General features: G+C 58.2%; 5 protein-coding genes across 5 annotated transcripts; 3 read left to right on the top strand and 2 right to left on the bottom strand.

The window, feature by feature from the left end:
• Positions 1–376: 376 nt before the first annotated feature.
• On the bottom strand, positions 377–2578 carry E0L32_011633 (uncharacterized protein; the record flags this gene model as incomplete). The annotated part of the gene is made up of 1 exon (XM_031134384.1): positions 377–2578. The coding sequence occupies one exon, from the start codon at positions 2576–2578 to the stop codon at positions 377–379; it is 2202 nt and encodes a 733-aa protein (XP_031000159.1).
• Positions 2579–4372: 1794 nt separating this feature from the next.
• E0L32_011632 (uncharacterized protein) lies at positions 4373–5089 on the top strand (the record flags this gene model as incomplete). Its single annotated transcript, XM_031134383.1, has 3 exons — positions 4373–4411; positions 4545–4869; positions 4950–5089. The coding sequence occupies 3 exons, from the start codon at positions 4373–4375 to the stop codon at positions 5087–5089; spliced, it is 504 nt and encodes a 167-aa protein (XP_031000158.1).
• Positions 5090–5560: 471 nt separating this feature from the next.
• On the bottom strand, positions 5561–6999 carry E0L32_011631 (uncharacterized protein; the record flags this gene model as incomplete). Its single annotated transcript, XM_031134382.1, has 4 exons — positions 5561–6104; positions 6178–6289; positions 6349–6716; positions 6773–6999. 4 exons carry the CDS (start codon positions 6997–6999, stop codon positions 5561–5563), a joined length of 1251 nt encoding a protein of 416 aa, XP_031000157.1.
• Positions 7000–8476: 1477 nt separating this feature from the next.
• E0L32_011630 (uncharacterized protein) lies at positions 8477–9816 on the top strand (the record flags this gene model as incomplete). Its single annotated transcript, XM_031134380.1, has 2 exons — positions 8477–8731; positions 8830–9816. The coding sequence occupies 2 exons, from the start codon at positions 8477–8479 to the stop codon at positions 9814–9816; spliced, it is 1242 nt and encodes a 413-aa protein (XP_031000156.1).
• A 264-nt stretch (positions 9817–10080) lies between these two features.
• E0L32_011629 (uncharacterized protein) lies at positions 10081–11559 on the top strand (the record flags this gene model as incomplete). The annotated part of the gene is made up of 3 exons (XM_031134379.1): positions 10081–10138; positions 10209–10320; positions 10371–11559. The coding sequence occupies 3 exons, from the start codon at positions 10081–10083 to the stop codon at positions 11557–11559; spliced, it is 1359 nt and encodes a 452-aa protein (XP_031000155.1).
• Between the last annotated feature and the right edge of the window lie 348 nt (positions 11560–11907).

Below are 11907 nucleotides of genomic sequence, written 5' to 3'. Positions count from 1 at the left end.
CAGAGCGTATTGTGCAATTTCCACCTCTCGACACTCCCCATCGGACCTGTCTAAGTGGATTTGTAGAATAGATCAAAGTAATGATGAACAAATAGCTACTGCAGTGATCTGCTCGTGTGTATGATTCCTATGCTAAACGCCCGGTGCCATGCATGTATCTCTCCAACTCTACCGTGACGTATATCTAGCTCCTCCGACCGCTTTGACGCGTGGAAAGTTCCTTTCAAGCCTTGAGAATAGAAAACCACATGTCTGCAAATGTACGCTTTCCCCCCTCTTTAAGGGTTACCAAAATCTTTTTGAAACAACACAAAAACTTGCATCAAAAAATTTGTCCTCCAAAAGAAAGAGACCAGAAAAGTTCCACCAATCTACCTTAGACAATCTTGTACACCCTCTTGGCGATGGCGTAGCACGCGAGCCCAAAGCACAGCAGGCCGGCCGTGATGGCCCAGAACCACTTGAGGTCGCCCTCCCACTCCTGGCCGGGGACCCAGACGTTCATGCCCCAGAGGCCGGTGATGATGTTCATGGGCAGGACGATGGTGCCCAGGACGGTGAGGCGGCCGAGCACGTCGGCCGTCTGCTCCTGGCGCTCGTTCATGCGGATGTTGATCTGGGCGAGGTAGTTGCCGTGGGAGCGGGCCAGGATCTTCTCGTAGTGCGACAGGTTGGCCGTCATGGTGACGATGTGGTCCTGGATGTCGCCGAGGTAGAGGCCGATCTCGGACCGGGGCGCCACCTCCCAGTGCTCGTTGCAGCGCTTGGCGAAGCCCTTGATCACGTCGGCCTTGTTGCCGAGCAGCCGGTACAGCATCATGACCTTCTTGCGGCAGTCGCCCACGCGCCGGAGCATGTCGGCGCCCGACTCGGGGGCCGACGACGACTCGCCCGCGCCGTCGGAGCGCTTCTCGCTGTCCTTCTTGTTGTGGTCCGACGACGCCGGGTCCGAGGACGAGTGCAGGCGGAGGATGGCGTCGTCGATGTCGTCGACCTCCTCTTCGATGTTCTGTATCAGCGGCACAAACACGTCGGTGATGTCGTCGATGATGGCGTACGAGATCCAGTCCGCCGACAGGATCATGTAGTCGCGCAGCTGGCGCACGCGGCGCCGCACATTGGCCGGGTGCGGCGTCATGGAGAAGTGAAAGCTGATGACGCCTTCGCGGAAGACCACGACGTAGACATTGACCGGCTCCAGAAAGTTCTCGCTGCTCTGGTCCTGGTCAAAAGACCGGTAGTTGACCAGGTAGTAGTGCCTGAAAAGCTCGACCTTCTCTCGCGCTTCCTGCATCATGATATCCTCGGCGGTGAGAGGGTGGATGCCAAACGCCTTGGAGAGGACCTTCATCTCCGCCTCTGTGGGACTCAGGACATCTAGCCACCAGACCGGTCGCTCACCATATCGGGTCGGCTTCTCGGGTTTCTCGGGTTGCTCGTGGAGGGTGGCCTTCTCCGTCGCGGGAGATTTGACCGAGCCTGGCGTAGCGGTGCCAGATGTCTTTTGCGACGTCTTGGAAGTCTCCCCTTCTTTGGTCGGTGACATGTGGCCCTCCTTCAGAGTTTCGGAGTTGTGGTGTAACTGACCGAGCAGAGAGGACTGACGGGTCGGCACCTTGGTCTCGCCATTCCTCAGGCTGTCTATGCTGCGATAATGTAAAGCGGCATCGGGGCCGAGCTCCTCCTCCTCGTCATCAGACGAATCCGACAAGATTGGCGGGTCGGGGAGAAACAGTTCCTTAAAGCTGCCTCCCGGCTGCACCAGCTCGGATATGGTCTGGCTATGGATCGTGCTCTGAAACTCCTCGTTGAAGTAGGTGAAGCGGTAGGGGGCGTCCTCTTCGGCACGGTACCACCCCTTGTGCACCGGCCTGAGTCGGCCGTTGATCAGCTGCGGTTCCGTAATCTTCTTGGCGCGCCGCTCGTCGCTCCTGCCTTCCTTTTCAAGCCTGCTCCACTCGTCCAGAATTCCGAGATCGGGCCACCTACCGCGACGCCGTCTTCCGCGGCCGCCGCGATAGACAGCACCGTCGCGGACATTGGCCTCGTCGTCGCCCAACTCCGATAGGCCTTCCTGGGGGAAGCACACATCTTCCTCCGCCTGCAGGGCAATGGTATGCCGCCTCTGAATGGGCGAGATGTGCGGAGAGTGGTCCGACTCTCCCAGATCGCCGCGAGAGTCGAGCCTGCGGGGCGAGCCCTCGGGAGCGATCTCGTCCCTGAGCAGAGCATCGCCAAAGTTCAGCCCGCTTCTCTCGGTGGGCCGCATTGGCGGGCTGCCGGGCACAGAAGGGGGGTAGTTCACATTGTAGCTCTCGCTTTGGGGGAAGAAGGGTCTGAGATGCTTCCTCCGGCTGCTGGACCGGCTCGAGTCTCGCTGGCTCTGTGGCCTGCTCCTCCGGTGCTCACTGGATCCATAGCCACCGGTGGCAAATGCGCTATCTCCCTTCAGCCGTCCGGAGCTCGAGAGCAAGGGAGCATCCTCATCGAAATGATCGTCTTCGTCGTCGTCCCCAGCGCTGTCACCGCCTTGCACAGTCTGCAGCCTGCTGCTGGTGAATTGGAAGGAGGATGACATGTTCGGGGCAACGGACGGTCGACGGGGTCGTATGAATGGTTGCTGTTCTCTGCAGTCCACGGACCGGTCAGCTCTGCTTCAGGGGCCAAGTTCATGCATGGGGTGATGCCGTACCTATGGTCTAGTAATACCTCGCTGTCGATACTGGTATTGCTGAAACTTCGTCCATGCATCCGATAAAACTCTTGGCGAGCGGCATCGAGAGCCGGATCCTGGATCGTGTCCTCATCGTGCGGTACGTCGTCCTGGGAGATGGCGAACGACTTTCTCCTGGACCGCTTCTTCTTCCCTCCTCGATGGTTCTTCCTCTTACGAGGGGCCCGGCTCGACTGTCCCGCCTGAGACGGCGCGTTGGAGCTCTGGGCGGTCGTCTCGCCTTCCAAGACCCTGCTGTCCATATCGCTATTGGAAGAGCGAGTGCTCTTTATTTGTCGTGCGTGTTTTCTGGTCGACAATCACCCACCTGGCCGGGTGATCCGCTGCAAGCTGAGGCCGTTTTGGGTGTTGGACAGCGGAGCCAGGCAAGGCTTGCGCCTTCAAAGATCGGGGAGAGACGCAACAACACAGATTCCTGCCACGGCCAGATAGCCTCTGACTAGATGCGAGATGCGAGATTCAGGGTATCATCCACAGTATTTGGCTGCCAATTCGGCAGCCCTGGAGCCGAAGTGAAGTCGCGAGAGCGATGTTGGCGCGGCCTCGGTGCTGTCGGAGGGAGTGATGCGGGGATGCAATTGGTCAATCGAACCTTGGAGTCGACCCGTTTGTGTCCGAGAGCTGCGGGGAAATAGATCCAGCATGAACGAGTGATGCTTTCGCTACAGGTCAATGATGAAGGTTCGTAGGAGAAGAGTTGAGGTCTTCCGAGTCACGGCTCTCTGTCTCGTCCGCTGGTGCCTGTGTGTGGCGAGAGGTTGGAGATGGTCTGGGGGAGCAATTTGGTGATGTCAGCGCCTACATAGGTAGGTATATGAGCAGTTCCTGAGAGAGATAGCGGCAAATGTTTTAACTTTGTTGGGCTTAGGACCCACGGCTACGCTAAGACATGGATAGCACGGGCTATTCAGCTCCAGCTAGGTATCCGCGAGCTCTACAAGTACGATGCTCAGAATGACTCTAATTATTTCAGAATTTATGCTTATCGTGATGTCGCCAGCTAAAGCGGGAACTATGCTCGTCCAGCCCAAACGACTTTACCACTTGCGTGGGAAACAGTCGGGGTCTCGATGCATGGGGCGTCACTTGTCAGCTCACTCGGTGAAATGATTCCAATTGAGCTCGTCTTTGGATGATATCACTCATATTCAAATAAGGCAAAAAAGAACGAGAGAGAGAGAGAGACGTTCCGCTAATGTGAGCTTGGTTTGTGCAATGCTGCCAACGCTTATATCTCAGTAAGCACCGTGGAATCTGGGGGTAATGTCTATTGTGCTGGTCCCCATCTTTCGCAATGATGCAATGCTCAATGTACAAGACATGTTTGCGATGCATCATCTAGCAACTCGAGGTCCTCCGTGACGGTGCCCTGGTGGATCTGGCCCGGTCCATACCTGCTTAACTCACATGTCCGAATTCGACCGGCCTTTCGCCCGGCCTATAAGGGCGCCACTTCTGCCGGTTTCCAGCCAGGAAGAGGGGCAGTTGAACAACAAACACCATCTCATCTATCTCACTTGAAAGCGTCCAAGCATACAGCCCTGGCACTTTCCAATTACCTTTTTTCAGAAGCACCAACACCGTCTGTTAGACTGTCAAGCGAAAAGAAAGAAGAACCCTCGCTCCGTCTCCTTCACGATGGGCTTCCCCAAGCTAACCCCCGCTTTCACGGCTCATGTATGATACCTACTTGTTAATGAACCTTCCCCCATTCACCATCCCAACAACCACGCTTCTCAAAACTGCTTTCGCTATGACCGGGCCCGGGCCTTGACTTACGCGCAGCTCTTTCCGCACACAACGCGAACAGGTCGTCATCGACGCCCCCTCGCCCGTCGGCTCCACCAAGGCCGCGGGGCTCGTCCACGTCCCCTTCATCCCCGGGCTCGGCACCTTCAAGTCCGAGCCGTCCTACGCGCTCCAGCTCGACGGCCAGATCGAGCACGGCGCCGACTACATCACCGTCGACCCCAACGGCACGCGGGCCCGCCTCGACGTCAACAGCCTCGTCAGGGACAAGGCCACCGGCGCCTTCGTCCGCGTCAACTACCAGGGCGTCATCGACCTCACCAGCCCCGCCGGCAAGGTCCTCGGCGGTGCGGCCGATGCCAAGACGACCGACTTCGGAGATGCTTGTAAGTCGTTCGCATTCCCACTCTCCTCGCTCAAGTAATCCACCAGAGAGGATGTTGACACGGCTGGGCAACCACCATAGTCACCTCCTGGCAGCTGCAGTCGGGAGACGAGAAGCTCAAGGCCCTCGAGGATAAGGTCTTCGTGGGCGCCGGCAGGTTCATCCTCGAGCAGGGCAAGCCCGTCATTGTCGAGTACAAGATCAGCGAGGTCACGGTTTAGATGTTCCCTCACCTTTGCGTAGCAGGCCGGTCGATGACGGTGGGCCGTGTTTGCATGTATGGACTTGCACGTTTCAACCTCGTCCACCAAGAACGAAGTGCACATCGGCTCACACGACTCAATAATTCAAATCACGCCTTTCCATGTACCTTTGATTTTAATGCAATGTCTCTAGACCTTGACAAGATGAACACAAAACGCCGCCTCTCATGCTCTTGCGGAGCCTGCCTGCTCCGCTATGCCGGTGAACATAATTGCAAACGCAGTAAATCAAGGCCCGGCTTCTATGCAACCCCCCCCCCGCCTTGCTCTTGCTTGGACATTTCCATGGTCGACACAGTCCCTTCTTCAGATATCCTCCGTCGACAAATGGGACGGTCCGCATTTCCATATCCTACGCACATGATTGTCCGATCTTCCGTTCTGTCCAACCGTTGACTCTCGTAAAAGCATGAGCGTCATCTGCATTCTCTAAGAAGCTCCACCTAGCTGGAGAAGCAACTCGCCAGCTCGCAGGTTGGCATACTCATAGGCCTTGGAGCCTTGAGGAAAGGTGCCATTGGCGGCCCACAGGTCGATCAGGGGTTGCAGAGGCTCCAGCTCGTGCGGCTTCAGCATGTCGAGAGCCGTCGCCGTGAGAACGAAATGACTGAAGCAACTGTTGAGCTGCTTCTCGAGGTTGAGGTGGTAGAAAGGCTCGACAAAGTGGGCCCAGTACAGATGGGCATAGACACGAAACATCTGGCGGAAGATGGTCTGGCAGACGTCGACAAAGTTCTCGGGGAAACCGCTGCGCTTGCCAACCCACTCTCGCTCGGTCTGGCTCGTCAGCTGCGATAGGGGAGTCGTGGTGATGCTGGGGTTGTGTGCAAAGGAGACACCAGACGCCTCTGTGGGGAAGATCTTTGTGTCATCGATCTTGCCAGAGATCCACCGTTGCATCAGGGTCATGTACTCCATAGCAGGAAGCTCAACGGGCTCGCGGCGAGAATTCAGCCACGTGAAAGAATGATTACTGTCGACATGAGCATGTTAGCCGAGTGCGAAAACCGGCACGGCAACTCCACAGGCGGAAAGGGGCAACCTACGCTCCAGCAGACATTCGTGGGCAAGTGCTGGCATTGCAGATGGAGGTTCCGTCATCCTCCTTCTCGTGAAGCACGCGGACAAAATTCCAGAGATTTCGATAATGTTCAACAACTGGAAGCGTCCCGTCAGCTCGCGACGTCCCGTCGAATCTTGTGGGATGGAGTACATACCGTGGTGCGCTATCCATTCGCCCTGCTCAACCGTCTTGGGGCGCGCGCTCAAGGTCATGAAGTTACCCTTCACAATGTGCTTGGCGTAATTGGGATTGAGCCACATGGGCAGGGGAGAGGGCAGGTGGTAGGAGGCGAGAATGTCGGCGCCGCTGGACATTGCGCCGCTCGACTCGTCCATGCCGATGGTCTGAGCAAGCGAGGGGGAGTTTGGGAGGGGAGGTAGCTTTGCCGAAAGGTTGATCGATGACTGGCTGCCTTGCGAGTGGCTGGTCGGAACAGGCGAGGGCGCGCCGGAGGTGGAAGAGGTGGGACTCTTGGTCTGGCCACCCGAAGACTTGGAAGAGGTGCCGCGGAAGCGGGCATTGCTTGGAGAGCATTAGCATGGCGGCTGCTGAGCAGGGCAATCGAGCCACTGGAGCACAGAAGGTGCAGGTGGCGGAGATGGTGGCGGGTGATGGACCATGCGAGCCACTTGACATAATGCAGCACCTCCACGAGCCGGCAGAGCATGACGTAGGGATAGATGAACTCGAACTTGAGCATGAGGTCCATGAAGCAGCGGACAAGGTCGTCCCGCATTAACCACATGGTAGGATACCACCAGTCGTCGCTGACAGCGTGTCCGGTCGTGAGAAATCTGATCAACATTGCCGCCAAGAAGGAAATCTCGTGAGCAACACGAGCTGTATCCCGCGTTCTCTGTATACGCCGACGGCGGCTCAGCACGAACCAGACAAGCGTCACGAAGATCTCCAGGAGCTGGAGAAGCACCTCCTGCCTCGAAGGGTCCTAACCATCGAGGAAATCCATTGTGTTCGAGGACGTCCGGTGCTTCGACTCTGGCCTTTGGTGATGTTGTGGCTGTCAAAGAGGTGACAGGACACTTGAAGGCAGGATCCCGCTGTTTTGAGGACTGGAGCAGGCGGCCAAAGCTCTTGACCCAGGACCCGCTTGGGCTCAACCCCTCGTCTTGTGGGAAGCCATCGCGATGCCCGCAACGACACAATATGGGAACCCAGCTTGTAGCCACCCGCCAGCCTGGCCGGCTTGAGTCTTGACTGTTGCAACTCTGCAAGTTGTAAAGTAACAAAAAGGGATTCAGTGCAGCGCTCAGAGTGCATAAGTTTGAATATTGCTGCTGTTTGGTTGAATGAATGAAAGGGTGGTATGTATATATATAGAGGGGAGGGATGAGTCGCGTGAGGAATATGACAACTCACATGCCCGAAAAGAGGTTCGACATATTGTCAATCGAACCTGACAGTCTTGCAGAGAGAGGGGGGAATGAGACGTGAAAAAGGTACCAATGTACCACCGACGGCGCGCTCACTCCTTCTTCAGAACAAAGAATGGCGGAGAGGGCGTGGAATCCAGGGTTGCAGATGTCGGCGTAGCAGAGTTCCTACTCTCATCCGAGGGTCGGCAAGGGGCGCAGGCACAAAGCAATGTTGTGTTGATGGGCGCCTCAAATAGGGGGTTCTGGAAGGTCGGTTTATTAGATGTGTGAGGCGTCAATCCCTTGGCTCTCCTCTCCCTCTTTGCCTCGTGGGGGGGGGAGTTTCACACACCGCGCCTGACACTATGGCGCTAGGGCCAAAGGGGCAAGTTAAGCGAGAAAGCCTTGGTCACGGCGTATCTTATCGCTGTAACTATTGTACAAGTAATAAGTACCTACTGTAGGTAGGCTGGGTAATTCAATTCCACTCAGCGGTGAAGCATCCATTGTTCCATTGGAGCTCTCACTTTACTTGAAAAAATGGTTGCCTCATGTTCCGGGCTGTATTATTCTTGAAAAGGGACCTCATTCATAGTTTTGATTCACTCGAGTACTATAGTTCCTTGGATTCGTAGGGTGACAATAGATAACAAGCAACAATGGGTTGATTTAGTATCTGCACATCAGGCCTGAGGCGCTACTCTGGGCTGGTGGTTGAGCTGCAAGGGCGCCAATTGAGAGCTCCAGCCACGCCAACTGAATTTCTGTTTTCGTCTTTGACACCTCCAGCTTCCCTGCAAACAGCCTCGCCTTGCGCACCCTTCCTCTCCACCACACCACGCTCCTTGCCAGCTATCCTGCGTCCAAAGCATTCCGACGCGTACAAAAAACTACAAATACGCAACAGCCATGTCGGACTCGGAAGAGCTCATTGACCCTCTTGACGAGAGCGGCGACGATCTCTTCGGCGACAACGACGTCGATCAGCCCTCGGACCAGGAGCGTGCTGCTAGCGACCACGGCCTCGGCCTCGATTCAGACCAGGAGGATGAAGAGCGTTATGGCGATGAGGACGGCCGTCGGTCTCAGCCCGAGACCAAGACCAAGCTGGTGATGGGAGTGCATATGTTCCGGCACCGCACGCCCAAGTCCAAGGATGGAAATGTGAGTGTCATGCCGCCAGCCGCGAGATTGAAATGCAGGCGCATTAGCAAGACCGACGCGCAACTTGGAATTGCCTCTTTACTGACTGATACCGCTAGCTCACCTCGCTTCGCGTGCCCAACTTTCTCAAATGGAACCCGCAAGAGTACAAGGCCGACACCTACGAGCCTTCCAAATTCGACCTGGAAAACTCGCTGGAGAAGAACCCCCGGCCTGTCGTCAGGTTCCGCAAGGACCCCGAGACGGGCGAACTGCAAAGCAACGCAGTCGTTTACAAGTGGAGCGACGGATCGGTGACTCTGGCTGTCGGCGACGAGCAGTACGAGATCCAGACCAAGTCCCTCGCGCCGCCCAGCGACAAGCCCTACCAGGAGCTCCAAGACGCTCACTACTACGCCGCGGCAGCACAGCTTTCTAGCAATTCTCTGCTGATCGTCGGCCACGTCACTGAGCAGTACACAGTCCGCCCCAACAAGGAGATCCAGGACGATGCCCTCAAGCGCCTGACGGACAGGCTAGCCGAAGCCTCGCGCAGCTCCGAGGGCGACATGATCATCCGCACGACGCAGGACCCCGAGCTGCAGAAGAAACAGGCCGAGCTCGCAGAGAAGGAGCGGGAGCGCGCGAGGCGCCGTCGGGAGAACGCTGCGGCGCGCATGGATGGGGCCAGGGGCTACAACCGAGGTGCGCTGTCTATCGGTGACCTGGAAGGCCGCCGTGCGCCGGGCGCGGGCCGGAAGCGCGGTGCACCCGGCGCACCGCGGCAGAAGCGACGGCGTCCCGAGTATGATTCGGACGACGACCTGCCGCAAGGCGCGAGGCGCCAAGACGACTACGATATGGCCGACGACTTCATCGCGCCCAGCGACGAGGAGGTGTCTGAGGGCGTAGACGACGAGGAAGAGGAGGACCTTCTCGACGACGATGACGAGGATGAGGCACCGCGGACCAAGCGGCAAAAGACGGCAGAGGCGGACGACGAGGATGCCGAGGCGGACATGGATGACGACGTCGGCCCCAGCGCGCATGATTCGTCGCGCAGGAACCGCAGGCACATCATCGATGACGATGAGGATGAGGAATAAGGTTCTGGAAGGAGAGGTTACAAGGGAGGGAACGAGATCAAAGGGCCATCTCTACAAGGCGTTCTGGCGCGCTTTTGCATAATTCTGTACTGTATTTTGCACCTTGGTGAGTAGTTCAAGAAATGACAGGTAGATGCAGCAAATGACCACAATTTGAATGAGTGTTCGCCGTCCAAGCTGTTGCCTTCTCATTACCCCTCGGCCCGTGATAGAGTGAATATCACTGATCATTTGAGATCTCAGCAAACATCAGTCTTTATGACGATGGAGTTCACAAGTCAAGTCCTTCTCTTCCCCCCGGAACGCCTAGAATCATATCAATGTGAGCAGCAGACTATTATTTATATTTGTTCAACCAACTGGGACAAGTCAATTCAGCGTCTCTAACTCAGCACCCACAAAGACGAGTATCTCGGAAGAACACAGCAAGTCCTACGCAGAGAAGAGGTTTATCGAGCTCAGAGAGCACAAGCTATGCCGTAGTGTCAAAAAGACTCTTGACAGGTACCGATGGCCTTGGACGTGCCCTCATGTCATACTATGCACACCCCCAGCAAACCTCTCCAACAGCCCGAGGTCAAAGGCGGCAGCCATGGCCCGGTACCCGGCCGGGTTCAGGTGCAAGTGGTCCCCGGTGTCGTACTCGGGCCGCAGCCTGGCCCCGTCCGCCGGGTCCCGCACCGCCGCGTCAAAGTCGACGACGGCGTCGAACCGCCCGGCCTCGCGGATCCACGCGTTGACCCGCTGCCGCGCGGCCTCCCGCTCGGGCGTCCCGTACGCCTGCCCCTCGCCCGTGAACGGCGTGATCGTCGCCCCGAACACGGCCATCCCGCGCCCGTGCAGCCGCGTGACGACCTGCTCGTACGCGCCGACCAGCCCGTCCGCCACGCGCTCCTGGGCCGCGGCCGTCGAGCCCGCCGTGCCCATGTCGTTGACGCCCTCGAACACGAGCGCCCACGCGGCGCCGCTGCGCCCCACGACGTCCCGCCCGATGCGGCCCAGCGCGTTGGGCCCCAGGCCGTCGGCCAGCACGCGGTTGCCGCCCGCCGCCTCGTTGACCACGGCGACGGCGGCGCCCGCGCCCCGCAGGCGCGCCTGCAGCGCGTCGGTCCACCGGTCGTTGCCGTTGGTCGTGCTGCCGCGCCCGTCGGTGATGCTGTCGCCCACGGCGACCAGGGCCGCCGCGGCGCGCGGCAGCCACGCCTCGACGGAGGCGAGCAAGTACCAGTGGTCCGCGCGGCCGGCGCCGGGGAGCGCCGCGAGGTCCGGCGCGTCGAGGCCGTTGCCCGGCGCCATGTGGCTGGTCGTGCGGCTGCCGGGGTGGCCCGTGACGGCGTTGGTGGCCTGCCCGCGCGCGAGGTAGATCGTCACCGCCAGGTCGGACTGGGCCTCGAGCGGGAGGTCGAGCGGGTCCGAGATGGCCAGGGCGCCGTTGGGGACGGTGAACGAGGCGGAGGAGCCGCCGGAGAATGTGACGGGGCGGGACGAGCCGGGGACGATGGCGCTGGAGCCCGAGGCGGAGCCGTTGACCGAGCCCGAGCCCGGAGCCGGTATGGCTACCGAGACGGCGGTGATGGGCAGGTCGGAGCCGCCGAAGGCGTTGCTGATCCGGAGCCGTATGGTCTTGGCAGCCAGGCCGACCCGCACCGTCTGGCGGAGCGTGGCGTTTTGAAAGACGACGCCCGTTTGGTTCTATTGGAGAATGATGTCAGGTTTCGACTTGTGTGTACGACATATATATGACACTCTCACTTACAAAAGGAGCTGGCGGCAGGTTCGCCGGCTCGACCAGCTGGGGCATCGTGCCCCAGATATCGACCCATCGATGAGTGCCACATTTCGAGCCCGTACTCCCATCTACCGCTGAAGGTAGATTGACCAATGTAATACTCGCAACAGCAAGCTTTCTCAATAGTGCCCACATGGTTGCTGTTTGGCAAACGGGAGCTGGGACAGGATGATCTGTCGAGCAGGCCGATATAGTCCATGACTTCAGCTTGAAGAACCGCCAAGGAATCCTGTATATAAGAGCAATTGACTCCCCATTTTGTCAACTTGAGGAACTGGTCCATGTCTCTACGTAGAATGCAT

This window comes from Thyridium curvatum (assembly GCF_004353045.1).
Source record: "Thyridium curvatum strain D216 chromosome Unknown NODE_112_length_102259_cov_88.592664, whole genome shotgun sequence".
NCBI classification, from domain to species: domain Eukaryota; kingdom Fungi; phylum Ascomycota; class Sordariomycetes; order Thyridiales; family Thyridiaceae; genus Thyridium; species Thyridium curvatum.
This window is presented reverse-complemented; position numbering and strand designations above follow the sequence as displayed.